Genomic DNA, 22,330 nt, shown 5'->3' on the forward strand with positions numbered 1-22,330 from the left:
GTGTGAGCCACAATGCCTGGCCTTGAATGGTATCTTTTGCTTACATGAGTTTATCATCTATGTATGTCTTTACTGACTTTTTTTTTTTTTTAAGACAGAATTTCACTCTTGTTGCCCAGGCTGGAGTGCAATGGTGCGATCTAGGCTCACCACAACTTCTGCCTCAAGTGATCCACCTGACTCAGCCTCCGAAAGTGCTGGGATTACAAGCATGAGCCACTGCGCTGGCTTTTTATTTTTTATTATTTTTGAGATGGAGTCTCACTCTGTCGTCCGGCTGGAGTACAGTGGTGTCAACTCTGCTCACTGCAACCTATGCCTGCTGGGTTCAAGCTATTCTGCTTCAGCCTCCCGAGTAGCTGGGACTATAGGCATGCGCCACCACGCCCAGCAAATTTTTTTGTATTTTTACTAGAGACAGGGTTTCACCATGCTGGCCAGGATGGTCTCGATTTCTTGACCTCATGATCTGCCTTCCTCGGCCTCCGAAAGTACTGGGATTACAGGCCTGAGCCACTGTGCCCAGTCTATTGACTTTTCTATTGGGTGGATTTTCAAGTTAAGAGAACAATACTTGAAAAATATTAATTATTTGAGAATATTTTGAAGTTTTAAATATTTGTTGTCTTAATTTTTTTCAAAATGGAGAATGTTGATTTTAAAAGTAACTCATACTCAGCCTGACCAACATGGTGAAACCCTGTCTCTACTAAAAATCCAAAAAAAAAAGTTGGCACATACCTGTAATTCCAGCTACTCAGGAGGTTGAGGCATGAGAATCATTTGAACCTGGGAGGTGAAGGTTGCAGTGAGCTGAGATCATGCCACTATGCTTCAGCCTGGGTGACAGAGCCAGACTCAGTTAAAAAAAAAAGGAAAAAAAAAGTAATTCATACATTAATTCAGATAATTCTGAATAGAAGAAAGTGATATAATTCCTCCCACCAGAAAAAAAATTGTTTAATATTTTGGCATTTGTCTTACCACTGCATTTTGGCTATGGTGGTTTAGTAGATTGGGTAGTAAATATATAATTGTGTCTGTTAATATGCTGTGAAATAAATTATGTGATTTGTTTTTATAGAGCTCTGAGCCAGCCACACGCCAAATGCTGATTGGTACGGTTCTCCATGAGGTATTTCAAAAAGCAATAAGTAATAGCTTTGCTCCAGAAAAGCTACAAGAACTTGCTTTTCAAACAATTCAGGAAATAAGGCATTTGAAGGAAATGTAAGTAGTTATAAGAACTGCTGGTATAATTTTATTATATAACTTCTGTTCTAGAAACGATAAAGTATTTATATATTAGACTATCCAATATAAATTAGTATAATGTAGAATGCAGATTTCACAGTTCCAGTATACTACTGGAACTCTATGAAGGGTTTCTGAAATTGCCCAACAGGAATTTTTTGGGTAAAAATACCTAAATATTCTGTGCATATGCATTGCAGGTTCCTTAACTACTTTCAGAGAATGTATAAATAACTTTTTTGCATTAGTTCTAGAAACAGTGTGATATACTGAGAATTAGTGCAGCTTTACAGTTTTTTGGTGGTGGGAGATGGGGGTCTTGCTATGTTGTCCAGGCTATACTCAAACCAGAGGGCTCGTGTGTTTCTCCTCACCTCAGCCTCCTGAGGTACATGCAACCATGCCTGGCCTGCTTTTTTCAGTGTTTTGTTTTGTTTTGTCTTGTTTTGAGATGAAATCTCACTCCGTCGCTCAAGCTGGAGTATAGTGGCATAATCTCAGCTTGCTATGACCTCTGCCTCCCAGGTTCAAGCTATTCTCCTGCCTCAGCCTCCCAAGTGGCTGGGATTACAGATGTGCACCTCCATGCTCAGCGAATTTTTGCATTTTTAGTAGAGATGGGGTTTCATCATGTTGGCCAGGATGGTCTCGATCTCCTGACCATGTGATCCTCCTGCTTCGGCCTCCCAAAGTGCTGGGATTACAGGCATGAGCCACCATGCCTGGCCCTAAAAATATTTTTGAACCCTGGCATATGTCAGGTACTGTGTTAAGTGCTTTTAGACATCTTATGCAACCTGATAGCAGCTTGTTTGTAAATCAAGGAACAAGCACAGAGAAGTTGCAACTTGCTCATGGCCACACAGCATGGCAATCAAAACATCAATAGATGGATTTAAGAAAGTTTTGGATTTGTTCATTGAGTTTCACTTATCTCCTTATTTGCCACTTTGCATTTCAAACGTTTGCCTTTTTTATGAGACCCTAATCAGCATATAGTAATGTGTAATCGGTTATGTATTATATTGATTATCTATTGCCGTGAAACAAATTATAGCAAAACTTAGTGGCTTAAAATGACAAATATATGTTATCTCAGTTTCTGTAGTTGGAAATTGGAAAGTGGCTTACTTAGCTTTGTGGTTCTTCCAGGTGGGTCTTTTATGTGGGGCTGCAGTCATTTGAAGACTGGATTTGGGTGGGAGGCTCTGCTTCCAAGATGGTTCACTCACTCACGTGTTGGCAGGAAGTTTCGGTTCCTCTCCATGGAGCTGCTAGATGAGTCCTTGTGACATAGCAGCTGCTTCCTCCGGATGGAATGGACCAAGAAAGAGAGCAAGAGAGAAGCCACAATGCATTTTACAGCCTAGTATTTGACTGTACATTGTCACTTAGTTTTTTTTTTTAACTTGTTAGATGCAAGTCACTTAAGTCCAACTCTCCCTAAAGGGTAGATGACTTAGGTAGCCTATTTTGAGGGGAGAATCAGATAATTTGTGGGTATATTTTATTCTTTCTTTTGAGACGGAGTTTCGCTGTTGTTGCCCAGACTGGAGTGCAATGGCATGATCTCGGCTCACCTCAACCTCCACCTTCTGGGTTCAGGCAGTTCTCCTGCCTCACCCTCCCGAGTAGCTGGGATTACAGGCACGTGCCACCATGCCCAGCTAATTTTTTGTATTTTTAGTAGAGTCGGGGTTTCACCTCGTTGACCAGGATGGTCTTGATCTCTTGACATCGTGATCCACCCGCCTCGGCCTCCCAAAGTGCTGGAATTATAGGCATGAGCCACTGCGCCCAGCCCTTTTTTTTTTTTTTGAGATGGAGTTTCACTCTCGTGGCCAGGCAGGAGTGCAATGGCACAATTTCAGCTCACTGCAACCTTTGCCTCCCGGGTTCAAGCAATTCTGTTGCCTCAGCCTCCCGAGTAGCTGGGATTACAGGCACCAACCACCACGCCCAGCTAATTTTTGTATTTTCAGTAGAGATGGGGTTTCACCATGTTGGCCAGGCTGGTCTCGAACTTCTGACCTCAGGTGACCTGCCCACCTCGGCATTCCAAAGTGCCCGGATTACAGGCATGAGCCAGCATGCCTGGTCTATATATGATCTTGAACCACATGTTTTGAAATATTTATATACTGGAATGGCTCAATCAAGCTGATTAACATATGTATTGCCTTACATACATTTTATTTTTGTGGTGAGAGCTCTTAAAATCTACTCTTAGGCCGGGTGAAGTGGCTCACGTCCGTAATCCCAGCACTTTGGGAGGCCGAGGCGGGCGAATCACAAGGTCAGGAATTCAAGACCAGCCTGACCAACATGGTGAAACCCCGTCTCTACTAAAGATACAAAAATTAGCCGGGTGTGGTGCTGGGTGCTTGTAATCCCAGCTACTTGGGAGGCTGAGGCAGGAGAATCACTTGAACCTGGGAGGCGGAGCTTGTGGTTAGCCAAAATCGTGCTATTGCCGTCCAGCCTGGGCCGCAGAGCGAGACTCTGTCCCCGCCCACCCCCTCAAAAAAAAAACTCTCTTTGAGATGGAGTTTTACTCTGTCACCCAAGCTAGAGTTCACCCAAGTGATCTCAGCTCAGTGCAACGTCCCCTTCCTGGGTTCAAGTGATTCTTATGCCTCATCCTCCCAAGTAGCTGGGACTACAGTTGCTCACCACCATGCCTGGTTAATTTTTTGAATTTTTTGTAGAGATGAGGTTTCGCCATGTTGGCCAGGCTGGTCTCCAACTCGTGGGCTCAAGGATTTACCTGCCTTAGCCTCCCAAGGTTCTGAGATTATAGGTGTGTGCCACTCTATCTGGCCAAGAATTTTATTTTACATAACCACATGTAACACTGATATAATACTTTTATTTGATCTACTGTCCACATTTTCAGTTTTACCAAGTGTCTAATAATGTCCTTTATAGAATTTTTTTCCCTTCAATACAGGATTCAGTCTGGGTGCATTTATTTTTTTATTTTTTTAATTGTTTTCTTTTTTGAGATGGAGTTTCCTTCTTTTTGCCCAGGCTGGAGTGCAATGGCAGGATCTCGGCTCAGTGCAACCTCTGGCTCCTGGGTTCAAGTGATTCTCTTGCCTCAGCCTCCTGGGTAACTGGGATTACAGGCATGTGCCACCACACCACACCACACCACAGCTAATTTTGTATTTGTAGTAGAGAGAGGGTTTCTCCAAGTTGGTCAGGCTGGTCTCAAACTCCTGACCTCAAGTGATCCACTCGCCTCAGCCTCCCAAAGTGCTGGGATTACAGCCATGAGCCACCACGCCCAGTCACATTTCTTTTTTTTTTCTTTTTTAAGTACATTCTGGAGGCCTAAGTCTGGGTGCATTTAAAATTTATTATTATTTTTTGAGACAGAGTCTTGCTCTGTCACCCAGGCTAGAGTGCAGTGGCACAATATTGGCTCACTGCAACTTCCACCTCTCCGGTTCAAGCCATTCTCCCACCACAGCCTCCTGAGTAGCTGGAATTACAGGCACATGCTACCAGGCCCGACTAATTTTTTTGTATTTTTAGTGAAGACAGGGTTTCACCATGTTGGCAAGGCTGATCTTGAACTCCTAACCTCAAGTGATCCACCCTCCTTGGCCTCCCAAAGTGCTGGGATTATAGTCGTGAGCCACCATGCCTGGTCTAAAATTTCAATACATATTACCAAATTGCTCTGTATAGACATTGTCCCAGTTTACATTTCTACTGGCGGTATATGAGACCTTGTGTGACCAGATGCTCATCTACATCATTTTTAATTAGAGGCTGCCTGATTTCAAACAGCCTTTTACAAGCATAACCTTTACCTTGAGTAGTCTGTGTGTTTCTGTACATCTCTTTGGGTGCTTTGGTATTAGCAGTGGCTTCCTGGCTTGAGGAATTTCAGCTTCTCTTTTAACCTGAGGTGGCTATTTTGTGTAAGATAATTTTGGCAGAGCTAGCATTGCTAATTTTGTCTTTTCTATTGGACTGGCTCTCCCAGAGGGCTGACACAACTCTCTGCTCTGTCAGTGGTACACTGAATGTGGCAGAAATATAGGAAAGTAACAGCTTATTAAATTTGGTGTAGAAATACTGCACAGTTATAAGGTAAATATGTAGTATCCTGAAGTCTCCATGTCTGATGAATGTGTTATTATGGTATCCCCTTAAGCATGTGAGAAAAATTATAAACTGTTATCTTTTAAAAGAAATTTGCAGATTGTAGGAGGCTATGCTTATACTCAAATGAACTCAGGCCTGCAGGGAGAATAATGGCAGTGAGTTTTGATAGCATAGTATAGAAGGAAGCATCATAAGGGTTAAGAACTCAAGTTGCAGATCTAGAGGCAGAAGAATCGCTTGAACTCAGGAGGCGGAGGTTGCAGTGAGCCGAGATTGCACCGCTGCACTCCTGTCTGGGTGACAGAGTGAGACTTCATTTAAAAAAAAAAAACTCAAGTTGCAGGTCTAGAGCTGTGTATTCTTTGGAAGTAATATAACTTCTTTTTTCTTTGAGACAGAGTCTCCACTCTGTTGCTCAGGCTGGAGCTCAGTGGCATGATCTTGGCTCACTACAACCTCTGCTTCTAGGGTTCAAGTGATTATCATGCCTCAGCCTCCTGAGTAGTTGGAATTACAGGTGTGTGCCACTATACCCAACTAATTTTTGTATTTTTCTTTAATTTTTAAAAAATTTTATTTATTTTATATTTTTGAGATGGAGATTTGCTCTTGTTGCCCAGGCTGGAGTGTGATCATGCAAACTCGGCTCACTGCAGCCTCCACCTCCCAGGTTCAAGCCTCAGACTCCTTAGTAGCTGGGACTACAGTGCACCAATATGCCCAGCTAATTTTTGTATTTTTAGTAGAGACCAGGTTTTACAGTGTTGGCCAGGCTGGTCTTGAAGTCCTGACCTCAGGTGATCCACCTGCCTTGGCCTTCCAAAATGCTGGGATTACAGGTGGGAGCCCGCCTGGCCTTATTTTCTATGTTTTAGTTTCTCCAGCCAGAAGATGGAGATGACAATAATAGCACCTCTCTCAGAGAGTTACAATGAAGATTGAAGGCATTTATTCATACGAAGCACTGGGAATGGTGCTGATCTATAGTCAGCACTGTCTTTGTTGTTATCATCATGGTCTTTTATACCTCAATAATTTTTTTTCCCTTTCTGAATCTCCCTCTGTTGCCCAAGTTGCAGTGCAGTAGTGTGATCTCAGCTCACTGCAACCTCTGCCTCCTGGGTTCAAGCGATTCTCCTGCCTCAGCCTCCCGAGTAGGTGGGATTACAGGTGTGCGCCACTATGTCCCACTAATTTTTTTTGTATTTTTAGTAGAGATGGAGTTTCAGTGTGTTGACCAGGCTGGTCTCAAACTCCTGACCTCAAGTGATCTGCCTGCCTTGACCTCCCAAAGGGCTGGGATTACAGGTGTGAGCCACTGCGCCCAGCCTATATCTTAATGAGTTCTTACCATCAGCTAAGTGCTTTACATACAATGTTCTATTTAATCCTCAGACTAACTTTGTAAGGTAGTTATCATCTTCTCCTTACAGATGAGGAAACGGGCTTAATTAACACTAACCTTAGTCATACATCTGGTTAGTGCAGTTAGGATTTAGTCCTAGGTGTGATCTGACATACAAACTGATATGCTTCTACCACCCTAATTATTAAGATTGGGGAGCTTAAATATAAAGAAGGAACTGGAATAATCATCCTAGGAGGGGAAGTCTGTAACAGCAGTTCTTAAAACTTTTTGCTCTCAGGACCCCTTTATGCTAAAAAATTATTAAGGACTGTAAAGAGCTTTTGCTTATGTGGGCTATATCTATGATTAATTACTATTAATAGAAGTCAAAACTGAGATGTTTATTAATTTATTTGAAATTAAAATGTATATTCATTTTTTGTCGTTGTTGAGACAGAATCTTGCTCTCTTGCCCAGGCTGGAATACAATGGCATGATCTCGGCTCACTGCAACCTCCGCCTCCTGGGTTCAATTGATTTTCCTGCCTCAGCTTCCCTAGTAGCTGGGATTATATGCATGAGCCACCAGGCCTGGCTAATTTTTGTGTTTTTACGTAGAGACGGGGTTTCACCATGTTGGTTAGGCTGGTGACCAACGTGACCCCAACTGATCCACCTGCCTCAGCCTCCCAAAATGCTGGGATTACAGACATTAGCCACCTTGCCCAACTCATGTTAACCATTTTTAAGGTACATTTCAGAGGCAAAGTACATTCACCTTGTTGTACAGCCATCACTCCATCTATCTCCAGAACTCTTTGCATCTTTCCAAACTGAAGCTCTGTACCCTTGAAACAATAACCCCCTATTTCTTTCCTTCTCCCTGCCTCTTGCAACCTCCATTCTACTTTCTGTATCTATGATTTTGACTACCGTAGGTATCTCATATGAATATTAGTCCTTTTATGACTGGCCTGTTTCATTTAGCATAATGTCCAGAAGGTTATTCCATGTTGTAGCATATGTCAGAATTCCCTTCCTGTTTATAGCTGAATAATATTGGATTGTGTGGAGTGTGCCACATTTGGTTTATCCATTTATTGGCTGACGAATAGTTGTGTTGCTTATTTGTATGCTTTTGTCCCCATTTACTTTTTCTCATATTTATACTTTCATATTTACTATCACATTTTTGGCAGGTACCGCTTAAATCTAAATCAAGATGAAATAAAACAAGAAGTAGAGGACTACCTTCCTGCATTTTGTAAATGGGCAGGAGATTATATGCATAAGAACAGTTCGACTGACTTCCCTCAGATGCAGCTTTCTCTGTAAGAAACACATTTTGTTTATATAGTCTTCATATTTTTAGACCAGGATGCTATTCTGGGTGTTGAATCAAAGTTTTTAAAAGATTGAGCATTACAATTAGCCTTTTTGCTTGCTTATTTTATAAATTATGGTCCTACGTATCTTTCTATGACAAAAAAGAGCCCAGTGAACAGAAAATTTTATTTTCATTACTAAAGATAGCCTTTTTTTTTTTTTAATGAGACCGGAGTTTTGCTCTTGTTACCTAGGCTGGAGTGCAATGGTGCGATCTCGGCTCACTGCAACTTCCGCCTCCTGGGTTCAAGCAATTCTCCTGCCTCAGCCTCCCGAGTAGCTGGGACTACAGGCCCGCGCCACCATGCCCAGCTGATTTTTGTATTTTTAGTAGAGACAGGGTTTCACCATGTTGACCAGGATGGTCTCGATCTCTTGACCTCGTGATCCACCCGCCTCGGCCTCCCAAAGTGCTAGGATTATAGGTGTGAGCCACCGTGCCCGGCCCCAAATATAGCCTATTTTTAATATGAAGATATGTACTTTCTTTTTCATTCTTTTATGCTTTTTTAAGAAAGAGTTTTGCTCTGTTGCCCAGGCTGAAGTGCAATAGCATGATCTCAGCTTACTCTACCTCTACCTTCTGGGTTCAAGCAGTTCTTCTTCCTCAGTGTCCCAAGTAGCTGAGATTACAGGGACCCACCACCATGCCTGGCTAATTTTTTGTATTTTTAGTAGGACAATGTTTCATCATGTTGGCCAGCCTGGTCTCGAATTCCTGACCTCAGGTGATCCCTCCACTTCGGTCTCCCAAAGTGCTGGGATTATGGGCATGAGAGACCATTTGCAGCCTGTATTTTCTTTTTTTAATGAGATGGAATTTTGCTCTTGTTACTCAGGCTGGAGTGCAATGGCGCGATCTCAGCTCACCACAACCTCCACCTCCTGGGTTCAGGCAATTCTCCTGCCTCAGCCTCCTGAATATCTGGGATTACAGGCATGCACCACCATGCCCAGCTAATTTTTTGTATTTTTAGTAGAGACAGGGTTTCACCATGTTGACCAGGATGTTCTCGATCTCTTGACCTCGTGATCCACCCGCCTTGGCCTCCCAAAGTGCTGGGATTACAGGCTTGAGCCACCGTGCCCGGCTCCAGCGTATATTTTCTTATAAAGCAATCAATTTATAAATATTTTGGGGGTCCTAATTTTTTTCATGTGATTCCTTTTTTTTTTTTTTTTTTTTTGAGACAGGAGTCTTGTTCTGTTGCCCAGGCTGGAGTACAATGGTGTGATCTCTGCTTACTGCAACCTCTGCCTCCCGGGTTTAGGCAATTCTGCCTCAACCTCCTGAGTAGCTGGGATTATAGGCATGCACCACCATACCCGGCTAATTTTTGTATTTTTTTTTTTTTTTGAGACGGAGTTTCGCTCTTGTTACCCAGGCTGGAGTGCAATGGCATGATCTCGGCCCACCGCAACCTCCACTTTCTGGGTTCAGACAATTCTCCTGCCTCAGCCTCCTGAGTAGCTGGGATTATAGGTACACGCCACCATGCCCAGCTAATTTTTGTATTTTTTTTTTTTTTAGTAGAGACGGGGTTTCACTATGTTGACCAGGATGGTCTCAATCTCTTGACCTTGTGATCTACCAGCCTCGGCCTCCCAAAGTGGTGGGATTACAGGCGTGAGCCACTGTGCCCGGCCAATTTTTGTATTTTTATTAGAGATGGGGTTTTGCCTTATTGGCCAGGCTGGTCTCGAACTCCTGACCTTAAGTGATACTAGCCATGTGTACAACATCTCAGGGAGCCGGTGTGATGGCTGGAGCAAAGTGCAGTAGGAGAAAAGCAGCAGTAGTTTTTCTGGGGCTTCATCCTGGTCAGGACTTGGCTACTGCTCTGATGAGATAGGAAGCCATTGAGGGTTTTTATATCCTTTCCTTTTTTTTGAAAGATATTTATGGTCCTAAGTATCTTTCCTTGACAAAAAAGAAACCAGTGAATAGAAAATTTTATTTTCATTATTATAAGATAGGCTATTTTTTATATGTAGATATGTATTTTCTTTTTCTTTTTTTTTTCTTCTTTGAGACAGAGTCTTGCTCTGTCGCCCAGGCTGCGGTGCAATGGCTTGATCTCGGCTTACTGCAAACTCTGCTTCCTGGGTTCAAGCAATTCTGCCTCAGCCTTCCAAGTAGCTGCAATTACAAGCATGCACCACCACACCTGGCTAATTTTGTATTTTTTGTAGAGATGGGGTTTCTCCATGTTGGTCAGGATGGTCTTAAACTCCTGACCAGATGGAAAAGAGCTAAGTGTTCTAATTAAGTGTTTTTGTGCTTTTTTTTTTTTTTAGGCCAAGTGATAATAACAAGGATAATTCAACATGTAACATTGAAGTCGTGAAATCAGTGGATATTGAAGAAAGCATTTGGTCCCCTAGGTTTGGATTGAAGGGCAAAATAGACGTTACAGTTGGTGTGAAAATACATCGAGGGTGTAAAACAAAATACAAGATAATGCCATTGGAACTTAAAACTGGCAAAGAATCAAATTCTATTGAACACCGTAGTCAGGTATAAATTTTAATAAGAAAATTGTTTAATACTTTTTTTTTCTAATTGTTTAATATTTTTAAAGATACAGTCTGCTTTGTATATTTTGGTTCAATTTAGGTCATTTGTATTTCAGTTTCATGTACTTTTTCATTTACAATACATTTAGGGTACTCAGCTTGTTTTGTAAATGCATACATGCTACAGTAGAAATGTCTATCAACAAAGTAATATAACAGCTTAATTGTAATCCAATGTTGCCAAATTTGGGCTGCCAAACAAGTCTAAGCAGATGATCCTAAGAAAAATAATGATTGGCCTTGCATGGTGTTGGGAGGGTCATTTGAGCCCAGGAGTTCAATACCAGCTTGGGCAACATAGCAAGACCTCATCTCTACAAAAAAACAAAAAAAATTATCCAGGCATGGTGGTACACACCTGTAGTCATAGCTACTCAGGAGTCTGAGGCTGGAGGATAGCTTTAGCCCAGAAGGTTGAGGCTTCAGTGAGCTGTGATTGTACCACAGCACTTTAGCCTGGGCAACAGAACAAGAATCCGACTCAAAAGAAAAGGCTGGGTGCGGTGGCTCACGCCTGTAATCCCAGCACTTCATCTGAGATCAGGAATTCAAGACCAGCCCAGACAACATGGCAAAACCCTGTCTCTATTAAAAATACAAAAACTAGTCAGATGTAATGGCACATGCCTGTTCATCCCAGCCACTTGGGAGGCTGAGGCATGAGAATTGCTTGAACCTGGGAGGCGGAAGTTGCAGTGAACTGAGATTTTGCCACTGCACTCCACTTCAGCCTGAGCAACAGAGTGAGACTGTCTCAAAAAAAAAAAAAAAGAAAAAGAATGCTTGGTTAATTGGAGAAACCAAGTGTATCTGAAGATTTTGCAGTGTACTCTATTAAAGTTTTTACCATGGAACTATTTTTTCATATAACATTCACTTAGGATGGTCTTCAGAAAACATCGATGTAAATTCATTCTTTTATTTCCAACCTTTATGTGATTATATTGATTTTTATCTGAGATGAAATACAGATACCTGTCTTACCATTATGTTAAATTCAAGTTTTAAAATTTATTTGGGGTCAGACATGGTGGCTCACGCCTGTAATCCCAGCACTTTGGGAGGAACTTCAGGAATTTGAGACCAGCCTGGCCAAAATGGTGAAACCCTATCTTTACTAAAAATACAAAAACTAGCTGTGCATGGTGGCATGTACTTGTAATCCCTGAGGCTGAGGCAGGAGAATCCCCTGTATCTAGGAGGCAGAGGTTGCAGTGAGCTGAGATTGCACCATTGCACTCCAGCCTGGGTGACAGAGTGAGAGTCCATCTTTTAAAAAAACAAAGATTAAAAAAATTCATATTTTTCTTTGATAAACAATTTCCTGTTGTCCTTCAAAATTATTTTTAGTTTACATTAATTATAGTGATTTGACAAATCAACTAACACTAAATTGTGTTTTATTTTCTGATTATTGTCATCCCCTCTGCCCCTCTCTACATTGGCAATCTGCAGGATGTTTTCATAGCTTTTATTTATTTATTTGTTTTGAGACAGAGTCTTGCTCTGTCACCCAGGCTGGAGTGCAGGGGCATGATCTTAGTTTATTGCAAACTCCACCTCCCCAATTCAAGTGATTCTCCTGTCTCAGCCTCCTGAGTGGCTGGAACTACAGGCGTATGACACTGTGCCCAGGTTATTTTATTTATTTTATTTTTTTTGAGACGGAGTTTCGCTCTTGTTACCCAGGCTGGAGTGCAATGGCGTGATCTCAGCTCACCGCAACCTCCGCCTCCTGGGTTCAGCCAATTCTCCTGCCTCAGCCTTCCAAGTAGCTGGGATTACAGGCCTGCGCCACCATGTCCAGCTAATTTTTTTGTAATTTTAGTAGAGACGGGGTTTCACCATGTTGACCAGGATGGTCTCGATCTCTTGACCTCGTGATCCACCCACCTTGGCCTCCCAAAGTGCTGGGATTACAGGCTTGAGCCACTGCGCCCGGCCTATTTTTTTTTGTATTTTAGTAGAGACAGGATTTTATTGATTTGCCCAGGCTGGTCTTGAACTCCTGAGCTCAGGCATTCCACCTGCCTTGGTCTCACAAAGTGCTAGGATTACAGGCATGAGCCACCAAGCCTGGCCTATAGAAGTTTTTAAATCAGCAAAGATAGAACTAAAAGATAGTAACATTATTATATTTTTGTGATATAATTACTAAGAAAATAAATAATAAAACAACATAGAGTTTATAGTATAACTTAAATTTCCATTGCCCTTACAATTTTGCATATTATTTGAATATATTTTATATAAAATAAGGTTCAAAATACTGACTTATATAATTAGATATTAAAGAGTCATGCTTTATTAAATCTTTCTTGGAGGCTGGGTGAGGTGGCTGACTCCTTTAACCCACGTAGGCTAAGGCAGGTGTTTCTCCTGAAGTCAGGAGTTTGAGATCAGCCTGGCCAATGGTGAAACCCTGTCTCCACTAAAAATACAAAAATTAGCCAGGTGTGGCAGCAGATGCTTATGATCCCAGCAACTTGGGAAGCTGAGGCGGGAGAATTCTGGAAGGCAGAGGTTGCAGTGAGCTGAGGTTTCGCCACTTAATTCCAGCCTGGGCAGCCTGGGTGACCGTGAGAGACTCCATCTCAAAAAAAGAAAAAAGTATTTCTTGCTTTTTTCTTTGTTTGAGACAAGGTTTGACTCTGTCACCTAGGCTGGAGTGCAGTGACTTGATCTTAGCTCTGGAACCTCCACCTCCCGGACTCAAGCCATCCTCCCACCTCAGCCTCCCAAGTAGCTGGGACTAGAGGTGCACACCACTATGCCTAATTTTTGTATTTTTTGTAGAGATGGGGTTTTGCCATATTATCCAGCCTAGTCTCACACTCGTGACCTCACATCATCCTCCCACCTCAGCCTCCCAACGTGTTGGGTTTACAGGCGTGAGCCACCATGCCAGCCTTTTGCTATTAATTGTTTACCAAACATCGAAGGGTTTTTTGTTTTTTTTTTTTTTTGAAATGGAGTCTCCCTCTCTGACCCAGGCTGGAGTGCAGTGACATCATCTCTGCTCACTGCAACCTCTGCCTCCCCGGTTGAGGCGATTCTCCTGCCTCAGCTTCCTGAATAGCTGGGATTACAGGTGTGCGCCACCACGCCCAGCTAATGTTTTTGTATTTTTAGTAGAGATGGGGTTTCACCATGTTAGCCAGGCTGGTCTCAATCCGCCCCGCCTTGGCCTTCCAAAGTGCTGGAATTACAGGTGTGAGCTACTGTACCCAGCCACACTGAAGGTTTTCACAAGAGCTTTACAGTTTGGGAATGAAAAGTAGGGTAACTTTGCTTCACCTATTATTGGGTTTTCTGGAGATGTTGGATGTGGAAGAAAACATTCCCGCTTTTTAAAGAGTTGAACTTTTTTACTTTGGTAATACAGAAATGACTGAAATTTCAAACTTAAAGACTTGGCTAAGTTAAAACCCTCTTGACGAAGAAAAATTATGCCAATAGAAGAAGGGTGTTTTTGAAGTCAAAGGTCAGAAGAAAGGTGTTTTGTGTATATGAGACTGAAAATTTTTTACTTGATTTTTAAAAATCACAAGTTTGAATGAAATCACTTTATAATGCTAAACAGGAGAGAAATCTAAAAGCATTTCAAGGCCAGGTGTGGTGGCTTATGTCTGTAATCCCAGCACTTTGGGAGGTTTACTTGAGGTCAAGAGTTTGAGACCAGCCTGGCCAATGTTGTGAAACGCCATCGCGACTACAAAAAAAAAAAAAAGAAAAAAAAATTAGCCCAGCATGGTGTCCCGTACCTGCAGTCCCAGCTACTAGGGAGGCTGAGGCAGGAGAATTGCTCGATCCAGGGAGGCAGAGGTTGCAGTGAGCTCAGATTGTGCTACTGCACTTCAGCCTAGGTGTGACAGATCAAGATTCCGTCTCTAAAAAAAGAAATAAAAGCATTTCAGTATCTTAAGTGATTTAGATTCCAAGACTTTTTTTCCCCCAAGACCTTTGTTCATTGACATTGCTGCTCTAATTTGCCATGCCTTCAAGGCAAAGAATATTACTGTATTTTACTTTGTTCAATTGGAGGTTTTATTTTTGCAAGAAGTGCAAGAAAATTTTAAGAATAAAATAGTAATTCTTGTATTGAAAAAAATGAGGAAATTGGCCTGGCATGGTGGCTCACGCCTGTAATCCCAGCAGTTTGGGAGGCCGAGGCAGGTGGATCATCTGAGGTCAGGTGTGGGTATTTAGTGGGTTACATAAGGTATTTTAATACAGGCATGCAATACGATCCCCTCAAAGGTTTTTGTTACAAATAACCCAGTTATACTCCTTAGTTATTTGAAAATGCATAGTTAAATTATATTTCACTATACTATAGTCACTCTGTTGTGGTAGCAAATACTAGGTCTTATTCATTCCGTCTAACTTTTTTTTGGTACCCATTAACCATCCCCACTTCTCCCCCACCACCCTCACAACCGTTCCCAGCCTCTGGTAACCAACCTTCTACTATCCATGAGTTCAGTTGTTAATTTTTTTGCTCCCACAGGTAAATAAGAACATACAAAGTTATCTGTATCTGGCTTTTTTTATTTAACAAAATGACCATCAGTTTGTCTCACTGTATTGCCCAGGCTGGTCTTTAACTCCTGGGCTCAAGGGATCCTCCTGTCTTGGCCTCCCAAAGTGTTGAGATTACAGGTGTCAGCCACCATGCCTGGCCTGGATTAAACGTTTGACATTAAATTTTTTGTGTTATCTTTACTCATTTGGCCCATGTTCCTTTTTATTTATATTTATTTTATTTTTTTGTTTTCAGTCTATCATCGATGGGCAACCTTGTTACTTTTTAAATAGAAATACCTTTATTGGTCTTTTGACTTAAAAATTATGTTTTGGTTGCAAGAAAATGTAGGGAAATACAAGAAGTTATAATTTTGTTTGAGCAAATGTCAATGTTTACACAGGTTGTTCTGTACACTCTGCTAAGCCAAGAGAGAAGAACTGATCCAGAGGCTGGCTTGCTTCTCTACCTCAAGACTGGTCAGATGTACCCTGTGCCTGCCAACCATCTAGATAGAAGAGGTTGAGCTGTTTTCTTTTAGCTTTGCTTCTTTGCCCCACCTCCCACTTCAGCTTCTGGTCATACATATTTACACCTGACAATCTACTCACAGTACTTACTAGGTTGTACTTTGTAGCTATGGTTTTTTTTGTTTGTTTGTTTTGTTTTTTTTTAAAGACAGAGTTTCGCTATTATTGCCCGGGCTGGAGTGCAGTGGTGTGATCTGGGCTCACTGTAACCTCCGCCTCCCGGGTTCAAGTGATTCTCCTGCCTCAGCCTCTCGAGTAGCTGGGATTACAGGCATTCGCCACCACACCCGCCTAATTTTGTATTCTTAGTAGAAACAGGGTTTCTCTATGTTGATCAGGCTGGTCTCAAACTCCCGACCTCAGGTGATCTGCCCACTTCGGCCTCCCAAAGTTCGCAGCCTGTGGGCTTTTTGTTGTTGCTGTTTTGTGTGTGTTTTTTTGTTTTTGATTTTTGAGACAGAGTCTCACTCTGTTGCCCAGGCTGGAGTGCAGTGGCAGAATCTCAGCTCACTGCAGCCTCCACCTCCTGGATTGAAACTATTCTCCTTTCTCAATCTCCTTAGTAGCTGGGATTACAGTCATGTGCCACCATGGCTGGCTAATTATATTTTTAGTAGAGATGGGGTTTTGCCATGTTGACCAGACTGGTCTTGAACTTCTGGCCTCAAGTGATCTGCCTGCCCTGGCCTCTGAAAGTGCTGGGATTATAGGCATGAGCCACTGCACCTCACCATAGTGGCATTTTTAAAAAAGAAGTTTGATAATATACTCAAAATTGAAAGTATATTTTGATAAGACACTCAAAATTATAGTGGAAAACATTATTAATCTTTTAAAATTTTATTATGCAAAATTTATTTCAAACTTTCTATCTTATATTAAAGAAATAAATTCTACATAGCTGTATTTTCTCTCAGCATTGAGCTAATACCAACTTCACAATGCTTGCTAGTTATAAAATATGTAGTTTAAAGAATTTATCAAGTGAACAAAAAACTTAAAGGAAACATGCCAAAATGTTAAGTTATTCTAGTATAGTGGGAAATATGAATGCTGTTTTTCCTTTTAAAAATGTTTGTTCGTTTATTTCCTTTCTTTTTTTTTTTTTTATGGAATGCTTCATGAATTTGCATGTCATCCTTGCACGGGGGCCATGCTCATCTTCTCTGTGTCATTCCAATTTTAGTCTATGTGCTGCCCAAGCGAGCACTGTTTGTTTGTTTATCTCAAGAAAGAGTTTCGCTCTTGTTACCCAGGCTGGAGTGCAATGGCTTGATTTTGGCTCACTGCAACTTCTGCTCCTGGTTTCAAGCAATCCCCCTGCCTCAGCCTCTTGAGTAGCTGCAATACAGGGATGCGCCACCACGCCTGGCTAATTTGTATTTTTGGTAGAGTTGGGGTTTCATCATGTTGGTCTGGCTAGTCTCCAACCCTTGACCTCACGTGATCTGCCTGCTTCGGCCTCCCAAAGTGGGATTACAGGTGTAAGCCACTGCCCCCAGCCCTAATAAGTTTTTAAATCTGAAAGTTTTACATATATAATGAAAAAGACATGATGAATTTTATTTAATTCTTAAAAAGACATTTGCCTTTTTTTCATAGAATTATTAAAGCTGAGAAATCAAATGGCATTCTCTTTGTTTCACCGTATTAGCAAATCTGCTACTAGACAGAAGACACAGCTTGCTTCTTTGCCACAGATAATTGAGGAAGAGAAAACTTGTAAATATTGTTCACAAATGGGCAATTGTGCTCTTTATAGCAGGTAAATATTGTCTTCCAAAGGCATTATTTCAAGTTGAATGTGAACTCAACTAAATATGATTTAATATTGGTGGCTGGTCCACTACTGATAACATTATTTTAGTTATTTTTCTTTTATATTTTCCTTTGTGTGTATTATTTTTAAAATTAAGAGAATAGAAAAAAAAAAAACCACAGTACGTATTTTCTAAGAAGCCTATTTCCATAAGAAATTAATAGAGTGCTTTAAAAAGTTTTTCCAAAAATTGATAATTTTAACTTTGCTGCATTCAGTTTTGTGAAATGAAATAATTTTAGGACAGTGGAATCAGCTTATGAAAGATGTAGTACAGTTTGAGCATCCCAAGTTCAAAACCTCGAAATCTAAAATGCTCTAAAAATCCAAAAGGTTTTTTGTTTTGTTTTTAGAAACAGGGTCTTGCTTGTTGCCCAGGCTGAAGTGCAGTGGTACAATCTTAGCTCACTATAGACTGAAACTCCTGGGCTCAAGTGATCCACCTGCCTTGGCCTTTCAAAGGGCTGGGATTGCAGGTGTGAGCCACCACACCTGGCCTGAATCAGAAACATTTTGAGCACTGACATGATGCTCAAAGAAAATGCTCATTGGAGGATTTCAGATTTCAGATTTTGATTTTTAACCAATATAATGCAAGTATTCAAAAATCTGAGTAAATAAGAAACACTTCTAATCTCAAGCATTTTGGAAAAGTGATGCTCAACCTGTGTAGGCATTTTGAATACAAGTTTTCTTAAATGATAGTTCAAGGCATCTTCAATTTCTTTTTTTTTTTCCTGAAACAGAGTCTCGCTCTGTCGCTTGGCTCACTGCAACCCCTGGCTCCTGGGTTCAAGTGATTCTCCTGCCTCAGCCTCCTGAGTAGCTAGCTAGGACTACAGGCACCTGCCACCACGCCCAGATAATTTTTTTTATTTTTTAGTAGAGATGGGGTTTCACCATGTTGGTGAGGATGGTCTCGATCTCTTGACCTCATAATCTGCCTACCTCAGCCTCCCAAAGTGCTAGGATTACAGGCATGAGCCACTGCATCCGGCCAAAATAATTTTTTAAAAAGCATTTATGTGAATTTTTAGACTAAATTAGAACGTTGGCTCTGATTTGACTGTGTTTTCCACAGTCAAATGGGCAGGCCCATTCACTGAATATCAGACTACGTATCTGAAAGTAGTTTCCCTATCTCTAACTACAAAAGGGCTGAGATTAAAACAGCAACTAAGATGTGACAGCTGACCAGTGTTAGTCAGGCTGATCTCCAACTCCTGACCTCAAATGATCCGCCCACCTCAGCCTCCGAAGGGCTGAGATTCCAGGCATGAGTCACCGTGCCCAGCTAATTTTTTGTATTTTTAATGGACAGGGTTTTACTATGTTAGCCAGGCTGGTCTTGAACTCCTGACCTCAAGGGATCTGCCTGCCTTGGCCTCCCAAAGTTCTGGGATTATAGGAGTGAGCCATGGCACTAGGCTGAAATTCATGTAAATACTTTTTTTTGAGAGAGAGAGAGAGAGAGAGAGAGAGAGAGAGAGAGAGAGAGAGAGAGAGAGAGAGAGAGAGAGTTGCTCTGTCACCCAGGCTGGAGTGCAGTGGTGTGATCTCACTTCACTGCAACCTCTGCCTCCTGGGTTTAAGCAATTCTCCTGCCTCAGCCTCCTGAGTAGCTGGGACTACAGGTGCAGGTTGCCACCCCTGGCTAATTTTTTACATTTTAGAGATGGGGTTTCACCGTGTTGCCCAGGCTGGTCTCGAATTCATGAGCTCAGGCAGTCCACTTGACTCAGCCTCCCAAAGTGCTGGGATTACAGGCATAAGCCACTGTGCCCAGCCTCATGTAAATCCTTTTTAAGGTATTTGTTCAAGGGATCTCTTAATAGCAGAGGACTGTGAACCGTAGGAAGTCTGGGTACATTTCTTTGAAATCTGATGTTTATTGTCAATGTTTTGTATGCTGTCCTATAGCATGTTTGTTTCTATAGAAAATACTTTAATCTGGTATTAAGCAAAATCCAAATGATTCTCCATGTTTTTATGTTTACTCATGTCACTGAGCTAGGTGTACAAATATTGTGATTTTTGAGAAATAACGTTGTACTAAAAGCCAAAACTTCTTGCATTTGGGAATGCAGATTATAGTACACCAAACCTGAGTTGTTTGGGAGATAGTCATAGAAAGCAATGTAATGCAGTATTGAGTTTCTTACACATTTTGTTTTATAAAAACCCATATGGCTTATAAAATGTTGAAATGAGTTTTAAGGTAAATTAGGGGCTGTGGTTATGAGTTACGATGATATATGTGTTCTTATTTTGGAATTATCTCACTTCATAGCCAGCCAGGGAAATGGTTTATAAGCATCTCTAACTTGGAACTTTATATTTAGAGCAGTTGAACAACAGATGGATGGTAATTCAGTCCCAATTGTCATGATGCCCAAAATAGAAGAAGAAACCCAGCATCTGAAGCATACACACTTAGAATATTTCAACCTTTGGTATCTAATGTTAACCCTGGAGTCACAATCAAAGGATAATAAAAAGAATCACCAAAATATATGGTTAATGCCTACTTTGGAAATGTAAGTAGTCCATTTAATACTGAAAGATTTCAGTGGTTTGCATTAGCTAGTGAGGTGGCATTTGGAATTTATGACAAATACAGTTATGTAGCATGTTATACATATGTGATTTCGTTTATTCATGACAAATGCAGATGGCTCTCCATTGTTTCTAAGAAGAGCATCATTACTATGTATCCTATGTGCTGGAATCATTGCTAGTTAGTAATATAGTTTCAATAGGCTAAATATGCCTCAAGAAATTTGTTTTAAAAATTACTTTTCTGGCTGGAGTATAGTGGTGCAATCATGGCTCACTGTAGCCTCGAACTTCTGGGATAAAATGGTCATCTTGCCTCAGCCTCCTGAGTAGCTAGTGGTGCATACCACCAACCCTGGCTAATGTTTTTTGTTTGTTTGTTTTTGTTTTTGTTTTTTTTTTGAGACAGCCGTACTCTGTCACCAGGCTGGAGTGCAGGAGTGCTGTGGCATGATCTCACTCACTGCAACCTCCACCTCCCGGTTCAAGCGATTCTCCTGCCTCGGCTTCCCTAGTAGCTGGGACTACAGGCACATGCCACCACGACTTGCTAATTTTTGTATCTTTAGTAGAGATGGGGTTTTACCATGTTGGCCAGGATGGTCTCGATCTCCTGACCTTGTGATCCACAGGCCTTGGCCACCCAAAGTTCTGTGATTACAGGCGTGAGCCACTGTGCCTGGCCGTTTTTGTTTTTTGTTTTGTTTTGTTCTTTTTTTTTTTTTAGAGAAGGGGTCTTGCTATGTGGCCCAGGCTGGTCTTGAACTCTTGGCCTCAAGCAGTCTTCCAACCTTGACCACCCAAAGTGCTTGTATTACACCTGCAAGCCACTGTGCTGCGGCTAATTTTTTATTTTATTTTATTTTACATTATTATAGAGACAGAGTCTTGCTATTGCCCAGGCTAGTCTTAAACTCCTGGGCTCAAGTGATCCTCCCACCTTGGTCTCCCAAAGTGCGGAGATTATAGGTATAAGCCACTACCTCACCTAGAATTTGGTATATCTTTGCATAGTATTTTTTTTTATGTAAAATTTCATTTCTTTAGCTTATTTTTTCTTTGTAGAATGAATATTAATGATGTGACTTTAGAAATAATTGGATCATTATTTACCTAATAATGACTTTAATACAAGGAAACATTGCAGTTGAAAAAGTTTATATATATATAATTATAGACTGCATATGTATAGTGAGTTTACTATATACATGTAAAATTTATGTAAAATGTAATTGCTTTAGCTTTTTTAACCTTAGGCCCTTTATAGTATGTAAAACTTTTTTTTTTTGACAGAGTCTTGCTCAGTCACCCAGGTGGGAGTGTCTTGGTTCATTGCTGCCTCCACCTCCCAGGTTACAGTAATTCTCATGCCTCAGCCTCCCAAGAAGCTAGGATTACAGGCGCATGCCACCATACCCAGCTAATTTTTGTATTTTTAGTAGAGACAGGGTTTCGCCATGTTGGCCAAGCTGATCTGGAACTCCTGACCTTGTGATTACACTCACCCAGCCAAAATTTTTTTTAATGTAAAAATTGCTTTAGTTTCACTTTTTTTCTTTCCAGAATGAATATTAATGACATGACTTTAGAAATAATTGGATCATTAGTTCTCCAATATTAGACTTTAACAGAAGATAACATTGCTATGGAGTAAGTTTATTTAATTGTAGTTAGACTGCATAAGGTGTAGTGAATCTGTCATACCTACGTAAATACCAATAAGCCTCTGAGATTGCATGTTATTTTGTAGTAGTGCCAGAGAGGTTTTAAAATGTTTAATACTCATTTCTTTTTCTTTTTTTTTCTTTTGAGATGGAATTTCACTCTTGTTGCCCAAACTGGAGTGCAGTGGCACGATCTCGGCTCACTGCAATCTCTGCCTCCTGGGTTCAAGTGATTCTCCTCCTTCATCCTCCCAAGTAACTGGGATTACCGGCATGTGACAGCACACCTGGTTAATTTTTTGTATTTTTAGTAGAAACGGGATTTCACCATGTTAGCCAGACTGGTCTCAAACTCCTGACCTCAGGTGATTTGCCCACTTTGGCCTCCCAAAGTGCGGAGATTACAGGTGTGAGCCACCACACCTGGCCTTTTATACTCATTTAGAAGCAGTGGAATTATCAGTTTGCTTGTCATTATTATAAATCTTATTGTAAATATTAAAGAAATATGTTATAATTTTTAAAAATTTCACATTTAGGAGCAGGTTATTA

The 22,330-nt window shown here is 41.1% G+C and overlaps 1 protein-coding gene and 1 non-coding gene across 6 annotated transcripts in view; one reads left to right on the forward strand and one right to left on the reverse strand.

The window, feature by feature from the left end:
* The window catches only part of DNA2 (DNA replication helicase/nuclease 2), a 53,979-nt gene that overhangs the window by 6,050 nt on the left and 25,599 nt on the right, over positions 1-22,330 (forward strand). For all 5 annotated transcript variants that reach the window (XM_009009829.5, XM_078345767.1, XM_078345768.1 and 2 more), the window contains 6 exons: positions 1,085-1,230; positions 7,921-8,052; positions 10,406-10,625; positions 15,613-15,730; positions 17,342-17,504; positions 19,901-20,095. In XM_009009829.5, coding sequence (XP_009008077.2) covers positions 1,085-1,230; positions 7,921-8,052; positions 10,406-10,625; positions 15,613-15,730; positions 17,342-17,504; positions 19,901-20,095 — 974 coding nt within the window. The remainder of the gene's footprint in view (positions 1-1,084; positions 1,231-7,920; positions 8,053-10,405; positions 10,626-15,612; positions 15,731-17,341; positions 17,505-19,900; positions 20,096-22,330) is intronic.
* LOC118146508 (U6 spliceosomal RNA) lies at positions 16,843-16,949 on the reverse strand. Its single transcript, XR_004732368.1, has one exon. It is a non-coding gene; the product is annotated as a U6 spliceosomal RNA (small nuclear RNA).

This window comes from Callithrix jacchus, chromosome 12 (genome assembly GCF_049354715.1).
Source record: "Callithrix jacchus isolate 240 chromosome 12, calJac240_pri, whole genome shotgun sequence".
NCBI classification, from domain to species: Eukaryota; Metazoa; Chordata; class Mammalia; order Primates; family Cebidae; genus Callithrix; species Callithrix jacchus.